The sequence below is a fragment of the Choristoneura fumiferana genome, chromosome 28 (assembly GCF_025370935.1).
Source record: "Choristoneura fumiferana chromosome 28, NRCan_CFum_1, whole genome shotgun sequence".
NCBI classification, from domain to species: domain Eukaryota; kingdom Metazoa; phylum Arthropoda; class Insecta; order Lepidoptera; family Tortricidae; genus Choristoneura; species Choristoneura fumiferana.
This window is the reverse complement of record NC_133499.1, coordinates 6,127,181-6,148,866: the sequence shown is the minus strand read 5'-3', so window position 1 is coordinate 6,148,866 and position 21,686 is coordinate 6,127,181. Positions and strand designations below refer to the sequence as shown.

The window sequence follows — 21,686 nt, the reverse complement described above, 5'->3', positions numbered from 1 at the left end:
TTAATATATAAGTTAATGTGTCTACTCCAATAATTATTCGCGATAGACTTTTATTTTCTTTAAAAACCGTTAATAAACATTTGTTCGTTTTCACTTCATAGACCACTGTGGGGTTTAAGTGACAATGTGTCACTTAAAGTTTACAAAAATATAATTCTATCCGAGGATCCTTTCGACTGCCATAATTTCATAAGTCATAATTTAATGTTTGTCATAATTATTGTTAGTCATATTTTTTTTCCCCGAAACCGTACATTTTTCATGAATGTTTAAATGGTCATCCTGTAGAACTCTATAGGCTAACCACTTGACAGTCCGACGATACCATGGTATCCAAAACCAAAATGCTTCAAACCGTCCGTGGATACTTTAGTGTCGTAAAGTTTAACCTTGATTTTGTGAATAAATCATAAATTACATGCTATTGTTTCATAAATAGTATTTGAATGAGTAAACATTAATTTACGTCTCAGTATTTGTTCTTTATTCAAAACCTTGTAGTTAAAAAATTGTGGACACACAGCGCGTTTCGTCCGTCGATAAAAAACCCGGACGGTTTGAGGCATATTAGTCGCGCGCTCCGGACTGTCAAGTGGTTTTAGGTTTGTTTTATAACAATTCTGAAAAATAAATGGTTTCAGAGAACAAAATAGTTATGCCAAATATTACATTATGACTAACAATTTTCGACCAGTCGATATAGACCCTTCTATCTGTTATAAACAGTCAAATAGTACTCTATACACAAATTTATAGGCCACCATGCTCGAGAAACTACAAGTTGTCTTCTAAGAATTCTGATACTGAGTAGTAGCTTTTTTTTTATAAACATTTAAGCATAATACTTACAACCAAGTTGACGTCGCTGAGCGCTAGTGTTTTCCTTTCTACTTCTGCATCCGAATTCTTCCAATGCGCCGTATAATCCTTCATCTTCACTAAAACCGGGGGTTTGATCAACTTTTCCAGGTTTGTCTCTGATTTTATGTAAGTTTGTTGGCTGAAAACAATATCGATCTTTAAAAATCTTTTACTTTGATATTAATTAGCATACCGAGATATTCTTGATTCAAATTGGCATAACGTTATTACACATAATTATTTATTCTCGACTCATAATATGTATGTTATATTTATGTGTCATAGTTATGAATACTCCTAAAGTTAATGCACATAATGTAAATTGGCATAACGATGAGTTGGCATAAATTTAATAAGCATAAAGTTACTTTGCGTAAATATTAAAAAGAATAATTAGATTAAAAAGTATTAACTAGATCTGAAAAGTGAACTACGACGCAAAATATCTTTTATCGGACTTTAAAAACAAAATACCTAACAAACCCAGTCTACCTAACCCAGTCTATTTCACCTTGACCCATCTAATTGGCTCACTTGATAGAATTATGCAAATTCATTTTATGACAATTAATATTATCCTACATATTTCAATTATACGGATTCAATATTATGCTAATTAAATGTTATGTTTTTTTATTGTTATGCCAAAACTCTTCTGCGAACTTATATTATGACAATTAATGTTATGCGAAATAAGTGGCACCCGCTGAATCTAATGAGTGATGAGTACAACGCCATGATTAAATACTAGTAAATAGCTAAGCTTACCCATTACCAATCTTCTCAAAGACTCCGTTAGCTTTAACTTTCTCTTCAATCTTCAACAAATCGACTTCACTGCTATTATCGACTTCTGGCATCAAAAGAAACTCTTGCATCCTCTTCACACTCACGTACGCCTCCAACGTGAACGTTATGGCCAGAGGGAGAAAGTCTACGAGCGTATACTTCAGTATTTCGTAGTACGAAAATATGACAAACACTTTGGCAGCTGTCAGATCGTTGTTGAATGACAGGAAGGAAATGATCGAAAGAAAGATGGCGACTTTCGTGTTCAGTTTCACGCAGGATATCATCACTGCTCGGAGCCAGGACATTTTTTTTATTATGTTCATTTCTTTTCTGTAAAAAAATATATATTTCAGAAATAAGTTTCTGTAATCAAATTATTAACACAAGCTCTTTTTGCTGACTGTACTGGCAACTTAAATAAAAGTTTTTTGAATATACATTTTAAAGAGATGTTTTAAGAAGTAGATGTTATGAACCAAACAATTTGTTTTTGGCAATGTAGGTAAGTATGCTTCGAATCAAAGAGATGTTTTAAGAAGCGTATGTTATGAACTAAATAACAGGTAATGTATATGAAGGGTCCACGGAAAGAACGTGTCTAGTCACCTAAGCAACTTTTTGAGTTATAGCGGTTTAAAAGTTAGTCATCACGAACAATTACTATGGTTACCTTTTTATTTAAAAGATAAAAAAATAGATTTTATATTGTTTTCAGATTATTTAATTCAGTGGTAAGTCATAGTACTTTGTAAGCTCTTCATTTTGAGATTAAAATCTCAAAGGTGACTAGGCATGTTCTTTCCGTGGCACCTTCATATGTACTTCGAACCAAAGAAATGTTTTAAAAAGTGGATGTTATGAACCAAACAATTGTTTTTGGAAATTAATGTTTTGAACCAAACAATGCTTTAATAGATGTTTAAAGCCAAACGGATGTTTCAGATACTGAATATATGTGGATGATCTTATTTATACTTACTTCCTTGCCTCCCCGATGATTCTGGCGAAAGCCTTCTCCCATGCATACATCTTGATGGCCTCTATGCTTTGTATGACTTCGTTCATGAGACGTATACGGTTGTCTGTCCGTACAGCTGTCTTGCGTCGGAGCTTGCTCGATATTTTACCTAGGTAACCTGTGAACGAGACACACTTGGATATTATTAACCTCCGACGCAAAAAGGGATGTTATAATTAGACGACCAGATGGCCTAGTGGTTAGAGAACCTGACTACGAAGCTTGAGGTCCCGGGTTCGATTCCCGTGTCGGGGCAGATATGAAAATACGAATGTTTGTTCTCGGGTCTTGGGTGTTTACTATGTATTTAAGTATGTATCTATCTATTAATTATATTTATCCGTTGCTTAGTACCCATAACACAAGCTTTGCTAAGCTTACTTTGGGACTAGGTCAATTGGTGTGAATAGTCCCGTGATATTTATTTATTTATTTATTTATTATAAGTTTGACCACTATGTGTGTCTGTCTGTCTGTGGCACTGTAGATCTTAAACCGGTGGACCGATTTGAATGCGGTTTTTCTATTTGAATGTCACATTGACGTGTTTCATCAAAATCGGTTTAGCCGTTTTTGAGATATTGAACTTGGAAGTGACAAAGTCGGGGGTTTTCCAAATTTTTGTTGGTTAGGTTTTGTATAATAAGTTATTTTAGTTTAGTATTAGAATTAGAATAGAAAGTAAGTAAGCGACTTTGACGTGTCTTTTTACAAGCTTGTCCCGTTGTCTGTCTGTTGAAGAGTTCTTCAGCGATAAATGGCATCGACTTGAAATTTGGTATGTAAATGTAGTTTGGGTGACAATACAAGTACAGTCAACAAAAAGTACAGTCAGCAAAAAAAAGCTTGTAATAAAAATGTTTTTTTTTAACCAAAAACTTATTATTGAAAGACACTTAAAAATAAAACACAGAAAATATAGATCAATTATTATAAAACTTGACGGCCCATATACTTTGTATGATTTCGTTCATGTATAAATAGTAGTTATAGTAATTTATTTAAAATTTTCACGTTTTTCAATCTCGTTGAGATCTCAAAACATACATAAAATTACTTGTTTGTCCTGAATAAAACACGTTTTGACGTTGATTAGTTTCATCTGTACCGGCCTGTGATTCTGCAATTGTGCCGTACTCGTGCCTGTCATCGTCATCATCCCATCCTATACGTCCCACCGCTGGGCACAGGCCTCTTCTCAGAATAAGAGGGCTTGAGCCACGCGAACCCAGTGCGTAAGGGAACTTCAGGAGAAGAAACAGGGAGAGAGACAGACACTGAAGTCTCTTTTCGCGTCGAAGGTCAAAACCAAACTCACCCTGCAGCGGTATAAAGAGCAGCAGAAACGCCACCCCCACCAACGTAGCGACCCCTATCTGCCGGTACATCAGGTACACGATCAGCACGCTCTCTATCGGCGTCCGCACCAGATCGACCATGAACAGGCAGGCCATGTCGAAACGGGGCGCGTCCGCTGTCAGCAGAGTGAGCACTCTGCCGGCCAGGCCGCCTGAGCCACGTTCGGCTACTATCACCTGTCAACATAAAGCATGGTTAACAATCAGGGACGGATCCAGAGGGGGGGGAGGTCATAACCCACTCTTGGACCACAAAACACAGATAGTACAGAATTCAATCTCCATACAAGTGCGCTCGAGCAACGCACACAGACACTGCTCACGGACACGATATCTCGGACCGGTTGGGACCAGTGCGAGCGCGAGTGCCATCCGCTTGAGACACGAGTCTGTGAACTTTTTGTGCAATAAGGGAGCAACAAAAAAAAATTATAACTCCATATCGAAAACACAGCTGTGGAAACAGCTGAGCTGAGCGAGGCGAGGTAAATAAAGCGTGTGGGAAAACCAAAAAGTTGCACACCTTAATGCAGGTAGTTAGAATTACAATTAATTATTCCCATTGTGATAATTTGTGTGGATAATTTTCGTGTCACAATGGAAAGAAATAATAGCAATTCTATCTAATTACCTGCTTAAAGGTGAGCAACTTTTTTGTCTTAACCCGCGTTTCTATTGGTTCATGAAAACATTCCTCGTACCTACATCTCTAGTGGAAATCCGGAGCCTAGCGGTGTAGAAAAAATCTTTCTGCGACATAAGCTAACAAACAAAAAGCTGGAAAACCCCCGACTTTGTCACTTCAAAGGTCAATATCTCAAAAACGGCTAAACCGATTTTGAAAAAACATGTCCAAGAACCGTCGCTAAAAAACCTGATTTCAAATAAAAAAAACCGCACCCTAATCGGTCCACCCGTTTAAGAGCTACGGTGCCACAGACACATAGCGTTCAAACTTATAACATCCCTCTTTTCGTGTCGGGGGTTAAAAAGAGAATGATTTTTAAATAATTTATTGAATCAGGCGTTACTTTGCGGAGGTCCATATCAATGAACTAAAAGAATTTCCTTGCTCACCCGCGACCTTACGATAGCTAAGCTTATGCAAAATATGCGCATGGACACGCACATAATACACATATGCATATTTTATATTTTATTTTATTTTGCATAAGCTTAGCTATCGCAAGGTCGCGGGTGAGCAAGGAAATTCTTTTAGTTCATTAGAATGTTTTTTTTATTTACAATAAATGACGCAACTTAAACCTAACTTACAAATATGTTTGTCAAGTTTCCGAAACGAACTGGCGGGCTACCAACAAATTCAAAAACCGAAGTTCGTATCGTACCGTCCCTCTCACTCTCGTATTAAATAATATAAGCGTGAGCGGGACGGCAAGATACGAAATTAAAATTTTGCACTTCAGGGCCAGGTTAGACCAGTTGCTTTTTAGACCACTTTCTACATAGACAGGCTGCTTTTTAGACCAAGTACAGTATTCAACTTTAACCTTACCTTCCTGTATATGAGAGAGCAGCAACCCACTCTGATTTTCATACTCATGTCTAATAACCATAACAGCATGGGGTGCATCATGCTTGCATTTATCGCCATGAAACTGTAAAAAAATAATACTATAATAATAACGGGGGGGACGGGGGAGGCTATGATGGGGTGACAAATAAAAATGACCAAAGCGGGTAGTTCGTGATACGAGTGCCGGTACTATTAGTGATCAAGTGCGGGTAGTTCGAAGGACTCGCGCTGCTAGGCAGACTTGACACCCCACACTTCAGTCTACTCGTGACCACGTCCACTGTAATATTGCCGAAACGTTGAGGTAAATATTACTCGTGTGTGTTAGCGTGATAAATCCCGTTCGTGGTATTTTGACTATGAGTATCACGAAAGATTAAAACGTAACGCGCCTTTAACTTTATGGATGGCCTCGAACAGAAAAAGAAAAAAAAATGTTTTTCGGAAAAGACGAACGTGCCCATTATTTCGACAATAAGTATTCTAAAAACTGTGGTCTTTTAACTACAGTGGACATTTTGATACAGTAGATATTTTGAGGCCAAAGGTTCATAAAGGTTTATGTGATAGGTGGAAAACGAGCACGGGGATCACCTGATGGAAAGCAATCACCATGGACATAGCATAAGTCGAGATACGGATGCGTTGCTGGCCCTTTCATAAAGGAGTAGAAAATGTGGAAAAAATCAAGTATAGTCTGTCCGGCGGCGTTAGAGTAAAGAGCAATAACACTTATTACAATAGTATTTTTATTTCGACAAGTCATAAGTCGTAATACGAAGAAGTGAATTTCGACCTAAACGCTTTCGATTAAAGCTCAAATTCCCGATTGTTGCAACCCTACCTTCCAATGTTTGTTTATTGCATTTGCAATTTGAGTGATGCCATTTAACATTGAACCTTTGTATGTCGGCGTTTTTTATAGATAAGAAATGATTTACGCTCTTTATATAAGAGATAACTAATGGACAAGATTTCATATTTCTAAGACTATAATTTTGATTCGTTCTCTATATTCTGTTTGGAAAGAGAAAAACGCTGATATTTTTAAAATTTCGCTACGATTATGAATTAATTTATTAATTATTTTTAAAGATGTGCTTATTCTAAAAGGGCATAACTCCAAAACTACCACACAATAGATCCATTACTTTTGTCTAGTCTCTATTAAAAAAAAAACACGTAAATATGACGTAGACGTTGTCAAAATTATGACAGCTGGTGAAAACGGCGAAGGAAACATATCTATTCTGGGTAGTGTTGGCAAAATCAGATATATTTTTCAATTTTCTGTTTTTTTTATGGAGAAATAAATTATAATAAATATTTTCCCATGTTCAGGAGGCAAAACTCTTTCGATTCCTCTAGTAATTTACAGGTGTTGAAAAAATGAAATCTTATCAATGAGGGCTATCGCGTATGAATTCACCGCTAGAGGCGCTAGTGTAGCGTGAGGTCTCCGAAATGTCAAATCTCATAGTTTTTGGGTGAGCTACGCGGGTTTATTTAGAATTAGAATAATTTTGTAAATATTTTGCATTATCTGAAATTAATTATGGCAATTATGCGTTACGGGGCAATGAATGTCTGTGTTTGGAGACAGTTTTGTCTTTCGGATACTTTTGCCCTCCCTTTTTTTCCGAAAAAAACGGGACTACGCAACACTGTGGTAGCTCGATATTTTTATGGTACGGTTTTAAGGTGTATTAAATATGATTTTAATGTAAACTTTGTTTTCACGCCCGTAATAACAGACTTTGAAAGCCACATTTAAAACCTCACGCAACAGTGGCGCTATCTAGAAAGACAAAAAACGATAGCCCTCATTAGGTTATTTTTATGGCTCTTTACTCTAACGCCGCCGGACAGACTACAAAGATCAACATCTTACCCTACTACACCGGCAGCATACAAATAAGCTGTATTGGTACTGATCCCGTTGTGGGTCGGCGAAAAATAATTGATTAAACCTTCAAGGCACATCGGTATTGATAATCTGAAAACAAACAGAAAATTAAATTATAGTGGGAATTATTTGAGCTGTCCCTATCTCTTTAACAGCCAACCTTTCGAACAAAGCCATTGTACTCTATTATGTCCTCAAGTGCATAATCCTCAGTTTAAAATGCAATGAAATAATAGCTCATTGAAATAACGACTTTATTATTTACATAAGAGAGTTCATTTTAAATAAAACTTTGCTGGCAGATAATGTTTTTCATAATTGAATGCGTCGTAGACAAGCAGCCTAATGGAAAAGTATGTATGTATGTAAATTGTACATAAAACACAAAAATAATACAAGAAAACAGCAGAACAAAAGAGTACAAAAGCGAACTTATCCCTAAAAGGGATCTTTTCAAGCTAATCTAAACAGGTAAAGAATACTTAAAGATAGGCAAAAAGTAAAAGTAAAAAAAAAGTAGAAAAAGTATTATCTTCGAACGTATATTTATTTTAAAATGCGCTTTTTGCTCTAAACAATAAAGTCGTTATTTCAATCACCTATTTTATTTTATATTTCCGTTCATTTTAAACTGAGCATTATGCGGATGAGGGCACAATAGAATACAATGGATTTGTTCGAAAGATTGGCTGTTAACGAGATCGGGACACTTCAAATAATTCCTACTATACTTATAGGCTCAATCAACTTTTAAGTGCACCTTGTTACCATGGTAAAGTATGATTTTACGAATATGGGGTACAAATCCACTAAAAGTTAAGGATTGTGACAGTTTTAAAGCAATTCCTTCATGGATCATCTCCGAAGCACGCTAATAGTGTAAACTGAATTGGTATTGTCACGTTACTTGTTACTTTTACGGTCATCCCGTAAAATCCTTATTGAAAATAATATGAATTTTACGGGATGACCGTAAAAGTCCATAATAAAATTTGGAGTTGAAATAAAAAATACAAAAAGACTTCAAAAACCAATCTTAATCTCTTGTCCGGGTGAGCGGTTAGCTCCAATGGAATGTTTGAAAGTTTCTCGATAAGGGCTAAAAACATAGATGTCGCTAGTGACTAAATAAGAAACAAACAAGCTGAGATATGTGGTGCATAGGAGAAATTCGTGTCTGTACTCCTATCCAGTGGTAGTGTAGGGGTATGGCACGCAGCACGGCATGCTGCGGACCTGGGTTCTGGGTTTTCCTGTGCATCTATGTTTCAGTTTGTATTTTCAATACGTTATAAAGTTGAAATAAATGATTTTTATTTATTTTATTCAAAGGTTTACTCACCTAATACTAGCATCGACGAACGCGAACAATATGTTTCCTATGATAAACTTAAGGCCGTATATTCTAACAATAGCTCGCAGGAGGGACGGAGTCTTTCCTTTTTCTGAAACAAAAACATTTCTAATTAAATACGTATTTCTATATGTACTTATAACCTAACCTCCCATCCCCATCCCAGCCTATATTCGTCCCACTGCTGGGCACAGGCCTCCTCTCAGAACAAGAGGGCTTGGGCCATAGTTCCCACGCGGGCCCAGTGCGGATTGGGAACTTCACACAAACCATTGAATTTCTTCGCAGATTTGTGCAGGTTTCCTCACGATGTTTTCCTTCACCGCAAAGCTCGTGGTAAATTTCAAATGTAATTCCGCACATGAATTTCGAAAAACTCAGAGGTGCGAGCCGGGGTTTGAACCCACGACCCTCTGCTTTAGAGGCGATAGGTCAAACCACTAGGCCACCACGGCTTTTTTAACCTAACCTATACTCTCCTATACTAACCTAGACACGAATTGCTGACGTGGGCGTAGAGGGCCAAGTTGAAGTGGCACTGAACCCAGAACGTTGGGACAAACTTGTTACGGAATGGGTTCCTAGTGACGGATACCGTAATAGAGGCAGACCGAAGAGGAGATGGAGGGACGACTTAGATGCCTATAATGTGGGATGGCGGGAGCACGCCTTCGATAGGCAGGAGTGGAGCAAGAGAGGAGAGGCCTTTGCCCAGCAGTGGGACACAAAAATAGGCTAGCGGAAAAAAAATAACCTAATCAACAAAAAGTTGAAAAACTCCCGACGCTGCCACTTCATAGTTCAATATCTCAAAAACGCCTGAACCGATTTTGATAAAACATGTCTAAGAACCATCGCTAGAAACCCTGCTTTGAAATAAAAAACCGCATTCAAATCGGTTCACCCGTTTAGAGCTATGGTGCCACAGACAGACGAACAAACACATAGCGGTCAAACTTATAACTCCAACACCCCTCTTTCTACGTCGGGGGTTAATAATGACTTCATCACCATTTGCGGAGGTCAACGTTATACAAAAATAAACGGGTTAGTATCATTTCGTCTAAAAAGCAGCTGGTCTATGTAACGAATTAACTAAGTCTAAGTATCAACATGCCTACCTAGTAAGTGTTATAAAATTCCTTGACTCAAAGTCGACGGCGCACCGCTTCGCAGAGCTCCTATTCCGCGTGGCTGAGCCGCTTCGCGCCTTGACGCAACTCTAACCTAACCTAACCTATGTTTTTTTCAGGTTCTCGACAGAAACAGGTTAGGAGCAGTTGTTTCTTAGACCACTTGCAACTTACTTTTTTTTTTGCTTCTAATCATTCCAATGTACTTAGAGTTAGTAATTATTCGAAGATTGTAGGAAACAGTGATGGACCATTAAAGTCTTGTAGGTATCGCTACTAAAGCACCTCACGAGACAGGCTCTGCCTAGTGTGGTGGTCATTGGCAAACTACTATATATAATGTAAAACTTTGTGGTAAATAAATGGTATTATTATATTATAAACCATTCCACCTGACGGAAAACTGTCATAACTCACCCTGTTTTTCCAGTTCCTCTTTCCATTTCTCCCCGAGGGCATCGCCCCGGGGCGCTGCTCTGTGACTCGGCGTACATCTATAATGTAATTGGTAAATTATGTACATTATTACTATAAATACTATCCATATTAATATTATAAATGTGTGTGTGTTTGGTGTGTGTGTGTGTTTGTATGTTTGTCCTTCTTTCACGCACTTTATCGGCCAGAGAGTGATATAAGTAGGCTACTTTTTATCCCGGAGAATGCATTAATAAATGGCATCTCTGTATACACCCATTTCTTTATTTATACAATAACATTCGTATTTATCTTACTCTGAAATGTCATAAGAACCTTAAAATAACCTACATAACTTTGTATTAAATAAATAGGGTATTTTTTTGATTAGTGACAATGACCAATGTCATACCACGAGTTTGAAGTATATCACACTGAGATATTATAACCAACAACCACGATCAAAATTATGTATAGAATGTAGTGTAAACAAAATCGACTAAAAATCTTAACTCTGTTAAGAACTCTCTCTGTTGTGTCTGTTGTGTGTTGTTGTGTGTCTGTGGTTTAATCTGTTTAATAAACCGAGATACTAAAATGACGTTTCATGTGTTACCTGTTTCCTACATGTCATAAATAGTGATGTGCCACAACCGGCAATCACCGAAAAGTTTCGGTATGTTATACGTAAAAAATCTTAAGATATCAACGGATCTGTGACGTACTAACACACATTCTAAAAAAGGTAAAATGGGTCTAATGAAAATGCCATGGTTTAAGAGATAGGTATTTCGACTTTTTGCAGATGTTGATGTTTAAATTTCATTTTAATAAGTTCTGCCTAAAAGCGCAATGCTTATGGAAAGTAGAATATTGAATGCTTAAATTTAATTTTTGTTTCCATAAAATATTATGTTTCATAGATTATTTGCAATTAGGGCAGAAGTACCGGTTTTGGCCACCTTAAGCCCGTTTTTGGCCAGTTGACATTTAAAGTCCTATATAAAAAGTTATAGTATAAATAATATGTTTAGTGAGTTATCAAAAGTTTATACTGAAACGTATAAAGTTTGTAATGAATTATTACTATAAATTTATTTAAAACGTATATTTAAACATAAATGGCCACAAACGGTACTCTGCCCTATGTCGAAAAGCCAGAGAGAGCAGCACTATTCGTATTATGCTGCACTGTCACTTTAGTATCTTGGTCGATCGAATCGATTATCAATCTCGTGATGCGACCTTCGCCTGCGCTGTCTTGATGGGATAGCACGACAATACTAACGTTTCCAAGACAACATTATTTACTACATACATTACATCTATAACCTTACAACTTTACTAACCTGTACACATCTGATATGCTGAGTTGTCCTTTCCGACCTTTCACGAAAAGTTCTCTAGTGTACCTGTCAAATGAAAACTCGTCATTACATTCATATTCGAAATCTCATACGAAATCATTAAATAAATAAATAAATATCATGGGACATCATTGACACTAATTTTGGGAATTCAAAACCGGTTTTTATTGTATGGAGAAAACCCGGTGTTCGGTTTTTCTCCATACATCAAAAACCGATTTTGAATTCCCTACAATAGACCTAGTCCCAAACTAAGGGCCCTCGCCCCCGGCGACTTTTTGTAGTCGCTACTAACTTTTCTATTGGTTCACAAAAACACATTCGTCGCAATACATCCTTGCACATCTCTGGTGAAAACGGAACCTAAGTCATTATAATCTAACCAACATAAAGTTGGAAAACCCCCGACTTTGTCACTTCAAAGTTCAATATCTCAAAAACGGCTGAACCGATTTCGATAAAACCTGTCTAAGAACCATCGCTAGAAAACCTGCTTTCGATTAAAAAGAACCGCGTTCAAATCGGTCCACCCGTTTAAGAGCTACGGTGCCACAGACAGACACACATAGCGGTCAAACTTATAACACCCCTCTTTTTGCGTCGGGGGTTAATAATATAAGGCGTAAGCGACACAGAAGAGACGCGGGACGGGGGCACGTCGGGGACGGGGGCACGTCGGGGACGGGGGCACGTCGGGGACGGGGGCACGTCGGGGACGGGGCGGACACGGGGCGAGGACGTCTCCGTCTCGTCTCTTCTAGACAGAAGAGACGAGGCGCTTTGCATCGCGACGTTTCTATACCGAAAATACAAACTGAGACATGGATGCACAGAAAAACAGAAAAAGAGACCAGCGCTGGGAATCGAACCCAGCTGGTCTCTTTTTCTGGTTTTTCTGTGCATCCATGTCTCAGTTTGTATTTTCGATATGGTTCACGGGATACCCGTAAAAGTAACAAATTTGGAGTTGAAATAAAAATACAAAAGACTCCATAACCATCATACGTTTCTATACATCGTATAAGTATGAAAACTGATTCAATCGGTCGAAACCCCTGCAGTGGCGTATAGCTAGGTAACCAAAGGCACTAGTGGTGATGTTCGAGACTTGTTGGGAATTCCCCTGTATTTTTTTAATAAGTTGCCATTATTAAAGCCGCGTTCCTGGAATCTGTTTTATTTATATTACGAATGTGTGAGAAATTTTCACTAGTTAAATTTATAGTTTGTAAGTCAGAGCCCTGACAAATTTAAAGTCACTCAGCGAGCTATGGAAAGGGCTATGCTCGGAGTTTCTCTGAAGGATCGAATTTGAAACGAGGAGATCCGACACAGAATAAAGTCATCGACATAGCTCACCGGATAAGCAAACTGAAGTGGCAGTGGGCCGGCCATATCAGTCGAAGAACTGATAACCGCTGGGGCAAACGAGTTCTTGAGTGGAGACGCGAATCGGCAAGCGTGGCGTAGGACGCCCTCAGACTAGGTGGAGCGATGATCTTCGCAGGTTAGCTGGTAAGAACTGGATGAGACTGCCGAGGATCGTGCTCAGTGGCGTGCAACTGGAGAGGCCTATGTCAGCAGTGGACTAAGATAGGGCGATGATGATGATGATGATGATGATGAAGTCAGAGCCCGAGGGGCCCCTGCGCTTGGAGGCCCCGGGGCACTGTCCCGTCTAGCCCTCCGGTAGCTACGCCACTGCGCGACTGCGACGCGCCTCTGTCCCATATTTTCTGTGTGGCTTGCGTCTAAGATAGATTAATAATGTTAACCGACTTACCAAAAAGTGAGCTTCGACAGTAGACCCGCCTCCTCTCTGGGGTTTCGTTTCCTCTCGATATCGAAGTACCCCGGGTCCATATTGGGCACCAAGACACTTGTTCTCTTATAAATATATCAACAATCTTATGCTTATAGTTTTTGGCACCTTTTTGTAACGCTAGGCGGCGCTAGGGCGCCATTTTGGGTACTGAAACAAAAGAAAGTTCGTGTCAAATTCCATCATTACCAAGTACTTTTCTTTCACTTATAATTCTGTTATCCCGCTATCCCGCAGGAAGTATGCAATTTTTCGGGATAAAATATCAGGATTTTGAGACTCTTCTCAGGATTTCGGCCGCATTTTGGAAATAGCGGGAAATCACAGGGTCTTTAGAACTCTCAATTAAATAGAGGATTTATTACATATTTTTATTAAAAAGTGACAAAATCAAAAAACAATCTTCCTTATAAAACTAAAAAATCAACTCTGGTCAAGTTAATTGCACAAATAAAATCAACCGAGAACACAAAATACCAATACCTAGTTAAAATAATGATTGACTTTTTTAATTGTGAATTACGTTTTGAAAATAATCTGGTATTGCGACAAATTCTTAGGATTTTTTGACGGGAATCAGCTTTTGTCTCCGGTCTTGTAAATTTTTCATCTAGTACAGCCAGCATCAATAGTAAGTAGCTGGTTACTTTTTTACTCTGAAACATTAACACATTTGTCAATCTTCTATGGCACTAAGTACATGGCTTTAAAACGACAAAGTACAAAAGTAACCAGCTACTTTTGATACTGACTGTAACCCTAGTCGTATCAGACATTTTATGTACGCTTTGTAGTGTTAGATGGACCAATCAACTATTTTACCGACACTTTGGGCGTCTCCTACGTTACCAAAATTGTCTCTAGCGTTACCAAAAAAATCGTACTTCCAACAAGATATTTCACGGTTTAATAGCTTAAACTTACGTAGGATGGCATGTACCTATTCATGTACACCATCTATTAAATTACAGAAAAAACATGTTTACTAACAAAAATCTGCAGTTGTTTGAAAAATGTCGCGGACAGATTAGTGTCGGTAAAAAAGCTGATTGGCCCAGATATCGCTGCTGGGACTGTACCTACTTACGGTGACATTCTATGAATGGGCAATAAAGTAGGTACTGTAATACCACGAACAGGTAAAATAACAATAGTTTTCCTGTTACTGCTATTCAAGGCGGGTTAGAATACAAAAGACATCGAACTAGAAATATTTATACGATTGGTCAAACACGTCCTGAACAAACTGCGAATTATTCGGTGCGGTTAGATCAAAATTAAAATGTCTTAAACCCATTGAACGATTTCATATTTGAATGAAGTCGCAGTATTGTGTAAAATATAAAGAAGACGGAATAGATTTTATCCATGGTGGATTACACCTTGGCTCCGACACCTTTAGGTGCTGTTGGCGTGGTAGGCACTGCAAACGACGCCTTTAGGCACTTGTCCCACCGCCGACGATGAGCGAGAAGCGAGCAGAGCGAGTAACTAGAAACGAGTGGGCGAGCAGTGAAAAGCGAGTGTTCGAGCACGACGGGCGATTACTCGCTCTACTCGCTCGAGCCGGGCGGCCGCCAAGCTAACAGCGCTGAGCGAGTATCGCTGAGCTAGTTTTATAGCTCAGCGAGTCTTAGCTCTTGTCGCTGCGACAAATGATGTAAGAGCGAGTTCTCGCCGGCAGTGTAAACCGCCAGCGATCAACTATTAATATATGTGTCTCTTTTACTCACACAGGATCTTATATCTTTTGTTCGTTTCTTGAGCGAGAAAATAGTCGATAGCCAATCGTTTCCTCGCCGGCGGTGAGACAACTGCCTTAGGTGTTCCTGGCATTCAAAGGGTTAATAAAACGTGCAATTCTATTTATTTACATCCGGAATCTCGGAAACGGTTCTAACGATTTCTACGATTTGCTATGTTAGGCTTTCGGGGGCTAACAATCGATATATGAAGATTGGTCTTATCTCTGAGAAAACGCGCGTTTTCAAATCAATGTTTTTTCAGAGGTCCGTAGGCAAAATGACAAAAACGGAACCCTTATTGTCCGTCTACCCGTACGCCACACCTATTTTACCCTTTGAGTATTTATCTAGATACTCAAAGATTTTACCTATAGTTGGAACATTTTGAACTCAGCTCATGTTTGCATTATTGAAGTCTTAAGCGGATGAGCTCAGTTCAGAACGTTTCAACTATACCTAGTGCTAACAAAAAAGGGATTCAAAAACACAAACACAACCTGATTTAAAACACAGTGTAATCGATTGAAATGAAACCCTGTAAGTAGGGCACTGCAACAACTAAGCTATTTTTTGGTGTTTTTTTCCTATATTTTCTGTGGCTCATTTTTCAAAACCGTTTTTCAATAAAAAGACACGTCAAGATTGCTTACCTTCTCTTTAATGCTAAAATAAAGACTCGCACGCATCGACAGTGCTTTTATACAGGACCACGCACCAACTGACACATATGTTTGCGATAAAGATAACATTTATCATACAATAGTAATAGTATACGGTACAGATAAGATTTATCTCTAAACAAGGTGATATTAGCTCAGATATAATATGTATTCTTATTTGTATTGCCCATGTTGACTACTATCTAGATAATAATACTGGTGTAATCTTAATTAGTTTCATGCAATTAATTACTCGGTATCATCGAAATATTTTGCAGATGTTTAGGGTTCTCGAATCCAGCAAAGAACTCTTTTAGATAGTAGTATCTATTCTATTTTTTAAGAGTAAATAACCTATACTAATAATAATAAAGATGTTTATTTAATAGTTTGCTTACAAATTCTACATAGGTACATAACAAATAATAAGTACAATCAAACTATCAAAAGGGAAAGCGACTCAGCTTACGCCTGCGCCTTGCAGAACAAAGTCCCTTGGCTAACAGACGCTGTTTTTCAGTCGCCCCCAGACATCACATCACAATAACTCAATTTCAAATTTCAAATTTACTTGGAAGATGCCGTACAAAATAAAGATTAAGTATAAAAAAAAGTTAAAATTTTATAAGCTAAGGGTTTTGGACTGCAGAACTCATCTGGTAAAGATAACATTGTTCTATTATGGACACACTACAATACCGACCACCTACCTGAGTACCGTTTACAATGACGAAAGGCCTTTCTTAATGAGTTAAGCTTTTGCAATTTCGACCTTGTAACTTAGAGAAGACGGTAGCTATTTGTTTGCATTTTTCGTTACTTGTTCTTTACCAGATGAGTTCTGAAGTCCTACACCCCCAGCTTATAAAATTTCAACTATACTTTATTTTTTCTTAACGGCCACAGAACCTTATCTTGGGCGTATCCGGCACGCTCTTTGCCGGTTTTTACAACAATCAGTTACGAAGACCTGTACAGACAATTGTGATTCGGAAACAAAGACTCGTTAGATTATATTAGGTACTTAATCATATCAGCAGATATATAGAAACAAAACAACTACGCGAACGTGACACCAAACAACCAAAATCATCTGGGCTTGTCTAATTCGAAGGTCGGTTACACACAAGGTGCCATTCAACAATACAATATATTTTCTGAGTCAGTTTGGTGACCTCCATACTGAGGCTGGAAACAGTGCTCGACCGACGGTCAGCGCTGACCGTCGGTCGGCGTAGCTATATCTATGCAAGTCTATGAATGTGCACACAGCTACGCTGACGGTACCGTCGAGCCGTCGGTCCGGCTCGTCGGTCGCGCGGCGTCGGTCGACCGACGAGCTATAAGATGGTATGGATGCGTTCAGTGCTTCGCTGACGAAGCGACCGACCTGTGAACTGTACACACGCGTCGCAGTTCGCCGTCAGCGTAGCACTGAATGAATTTTCGCAACCGACGGTCAGCGCTGACGGTCAGGACGTACGGTCGGGACGTACCGTCGGTCGAGCACTGTTTCCAGCCTGAGTGTATGAAAAAAAACGTCACAACTGTAATTTTTTGTGGATTGTAGGTCATTTTTTAAACTATCTGAATCAATTGTGCTCTTGATTCTGAGTAGGAAAAACCATATATTTTCCAAGATTGAAAAGAAAAGAAAAGGGTACACTATTTTGTGAAAATGCCAACATTTTTTAGGTTACCTAGCCTATTGAATATTTTAAACTCTAAGATCACAGCATTTATAAGTTTGACCGCTATGTGTGTCTGTGGCACCGTAGCTCTTAAGCGGGTGGACCGATTTGAATGCGTTTTTTTATTTGAAATCAGGTTTTCTAGCGATGGTTCTTATACATGTTTCATCAAAATCGGTTTAGCTGTTTTGAGATATATAACTTTGAAGCGACAAGTCAGGGGTTTTCCAACTTTTTGTTGGTTATGTTCCAAAAAGCCTGTCTTGTGCCGTAAGGTACCATCAGCCCAATAAGTGGTCTACCAATTTTTAAACAAGTTCCTATCAAATGAATATGTCGCTAAAGTCGAACTTTCAAGTTGACAGACACGTCTATTGGCATTTATTGTTTTATGACATGCAAAAGATTTTCAGCTTTAGGGTGGTAGACCACATATTTGGCTGATGGTACAGTCACGTCTAAAAGTATGTATACACAAAAAAAAATTAAAAATATGTAGCCACACATTTTCATCATAAATATGTATCTATTACTGACACCAAAAAAATTGTATTCATTAAACTGTTTCAGTATTATGTAATCACAAAATGCTTCAGAAAGTTGCATACTTAAATAAATTCCATTTAAATGTATCCACCTCGTAGGCAAAAATAAGTATACATGAATGGGTTCCATATACATATAACCACACCAATTTGGCAAATATTTGTATACGCCGTTTGATTCATAAATATGTATCCAGACTGCAACAACAAACCTTGTCTGACTGGCATAGAATCGTAAGTTGTATATTTAACTGATTTGACAATTCACGAAAACAGTGCGGACTTGTCACTGCATACGTCTATCTCACGATTATTCTATGACGCACTTTGACAGTCCTTAGATTGAATTGACTTGTAAATATTGAGTATTTCAGTTTAGGGTCATTCTCAGAAAGGTGCACTAAGCATTTTTTGTTTTTATTTTAATTATATTGTTAATGTTACTGTAGCCAGTTCTTGTGTCCACACTTCCAACACTTCACATTAAAGTGAATAGATAAAGATGTATAGACTAAAGATAGAAAACACTACCTATTAGTAACTTCAGATAGGTTATATATTATAAAAGAAAGTCACTGGCTTCATGGAAGAACTTCATTTTAAAATCAATTACTTACATATACTATACTGTCAAGTGCAAGATCGCCATTCTGTCATCGTCATTCAGAAGCTGTCTTCTATAATTAAACTTACAATGATTAAAGATTGCAAATTTATAGATGCTTCAGTGGATCTGTCCTCAGTGGATGACCCGAACAACTTGATCGCTTTGGCTTAGTCGATATTAATGACCACTCTGGACGTTTCCAAGTATTTGGTGATGTTGATGGTGTATAAAAAATTAAATATATCCATACCAAATTTCATCCAGCTCACTCCAGTCAGTTCATCCCCCATTTTCTCCCCTTAAGGGTTGCTTTTGGAGATAAAAACTAAGTACCCTATGTTCAGCCCCTGACATTCAAAACCAGTCGGTTTCGACGTGATACCGGAACAGACAGAGTTACTTTCAATTCATCACTCCATAGTATAAAACAAAGTCGCTTTTTTTGTCTGTACGCTTAGATCTTTCGAACTACGCAACGGATTTTGATGCGGTTTTCACAAATAAATAGTGTTATTCACGGTGTCTATGTATACCGTAACCGTGTTGTGCCGGAACGGGTCACCAGTATATAATATTATTTTAATGGAGTATGGATTCGTAGTATGTATGTCCCTGCCCGCATGCAGGTTACGAAAGAGACAGACATGTAATCTTAACAAAACAGTAATTCTTCAAAACGAATCAAAATATCAAATCGTGTTTACATATTTATGAATCAAACGGCGTATACAAATATTTGCCAAATTGGTGTGGTTATATGTATATGGAACCCATTCATGTATACTTATTTTTGCCTACGAGGTGGATACATTTAAATGCAATTTATTTAAGTATGCAACTTTCTGAAGCATTTGTGATTACATAATACTGAAAAAGTTTAATGAATACAATTTTTTGTGTCAGTAATAGATAAATATTTTTGATACAATGTATGACTACATATTTATGCAATCTTGTTTTGTATACATATTTTTAGACGTGACTGTACATAGATGTCAATGAGCAGAAAAATTAGCAGTTATACAATAGGTACATAAACATAACATACAATTTCAAGAAAGAGCCGTAATTGGAATTGGGCAAGTGTAGGTTTAGAGAAAGTGTAAATTACGGAAAACTGTGTTATACCACAGAACTTTAATATCTTATTAGTATTAGAAACGCGAAAGTGTGTGTTTGTATGTTGTCCGTCTTTCACGTCGAAACGGAGCGACGGGTCGACGTGATTTTAGGCATAGAGACCATAGAGATAGTTTATAGGCCAGGGAGTGACATACGAGGCTACTTTTTATCCCGGAAAAATGCAGTTCGAGGGATACGCGGGCGATAACCGAATTCCACGCGAAAATCGAAGTTCGTATCGTACCGTCCCTCTCACTCTCGTATTAAATAATATAAGCGTGAGCGGGACGTCAAGATAAGAATTTCGAATTTTGCACTGCGTATTGTAGGGTCTGACACAACACCACCCTATCTTCACCCCATGCTATTAAATCAAGGTAACCATTGCGTCACCGGGTCATAGTTAATAGTCAAAAAGGTCAGAGGCAGGTCAAGGTGCCAGCTTTCAGCAATGGTTGGCTGTGCCGAATTGATTTGGTGTACCGATTTGACTCAGAGGTGACCCGGCCATGGCGGTGACCACAGGATTCACTGTCATTGAGTAAAAAAACCCCCTTGTGACTTCCAAGTTCAATATCTCAAAAACGGCTAAACCGATTTTGATGAAACATGTCTAAGAACCATCGCTAGAAAACCTGCTTTGAAACAAAGAAAACCGCATTCAAATCGGTTCACCCGTTTAACAGCTACGGTGCCACAGACAGACAGACAGACACACATGGCGGTCAAACTTATAACACCCGTCTTTTTGCGTCGGGGGTTATAAACTGTCCAAAGTCAAAGTCAAAGTCAAAATATCTTTTCATTTTAGGCTATAACAAGCACTTATGAATGTCAAAAAAAAATCTACCACCGTTTCGCAAAAACCTCTGATGAGAAGAATCCGGCAAGAAACTCAACGAGGTAATCCAGGTATTGAATATAGTCAAAAATTGAATCTCAACAAAAAAAATTTTTAGTTACTACGATAAAGTTCCATGGTGGCCCTGGACAAACTAGTTGACTTGTAAGCTGTTCTGCGAGCTCAATTCCTTCACAAATATTATTAAACATTTAATTAAACCGTAATTTAAATTAGCGTCGGCTGCATAGCATTAATGTACGACCTTCAGAATCGCATTACACACAGGCAAGCGATCTAAGAACGCAAGTTACACTTGCTCCAGGCAATCCTACTGATATTAAAAATGCGAAAGTATGTCTGTCTGTATGTTTGTTACCCTTCGCGTCTAAACCGCTGAACCGATTTAGCCTCGTACCTACATCCTTCCTCTGGGAAGGACATAAGAAATATTTATAATTGGACACTGATGGCCTTTATAAAGACATAGTGAAAAACTAGTAGGAAAAGCTGGAGATTTTTTTCCTCTATTTTTAACCCCCGACGCAAAAAGAGGGGTGTTATTCCTGGACATCTTAAGCTCTAAGCAATATAATTTGTAAGTTTCAAAAAAATATTCCAACAAAGTACCTTTGGTGGGCAGGAGGTTAGATCAAATTCGGTATGCAGATAGTTTGAGTCCCGGGGAAGGACAATAGGATAGTATTTATCCCGGAAAATTGCATTGTTCTCGCGGGATAAAACGAATTCTACGCGAGAAGGCAAACGAGCAAGTGGGTTTCCTGATGGTAAGAGATCACCACCGCCCATAAACATCTGTAACACCAGGGATATGGCAGATGCGTTGCCAACCTAGAGGCCTAAGATGGAATACCTCAAGCAAGTGCCAGTAATTTCACCGGCTGTCTTAC

The 21,686-nt window shown here is 38.3% G+C and overlaps 2 protein-coding genes across 3 annotated transcripts in view; one reads left to right on the top strand and one right to left on the bottom strand.

Moving 5' to 3' along the window:
- The window catches only part of LOC141443917 (probable multidrug resistance-associated protein lethal(2)03659), a 53,786-nt gene extending 40,071 nt beyond the window's left edge, over positions 1-13,715 (bottom strand). Inside the window, 10 exon segments of the mRNA XM_074109296.1 lie at positions 850-1,000; positions 1,630-1,983; positions 2,633-2,789; positions 3,990-4,206; positions 5,546-5,648; positions 7,458-7,562; positions 8,815-8,917; positions 10,377-10,453; positions 11,726-11,788; positions 13,527-13,715. Coding sequence (XP_073965397.1) covers positions 850-1,000; positions 1,630-1,983; positions 2,633-2,789; positions 3,990-4,206; positions 5,546-5,648; positions 7,458-7,562; positions 8,815-8,917; positions 10,377-10,453; positions 11,726-11,788; positions 13,527-13,606 — 1,410 coding nt within the window. The 5' untranslated portion in view covers positions 13,607-13,715.
- Positions 1-21,686, top strand: part of LOC141443926 (juvenile hormone esterase-like) — a 142,233-nt gene that overhangs the window by 2,291 nt on the left and 118,256 nt on the right. The gene's annotated exons all lie outside the window — the stretch shown is intronic.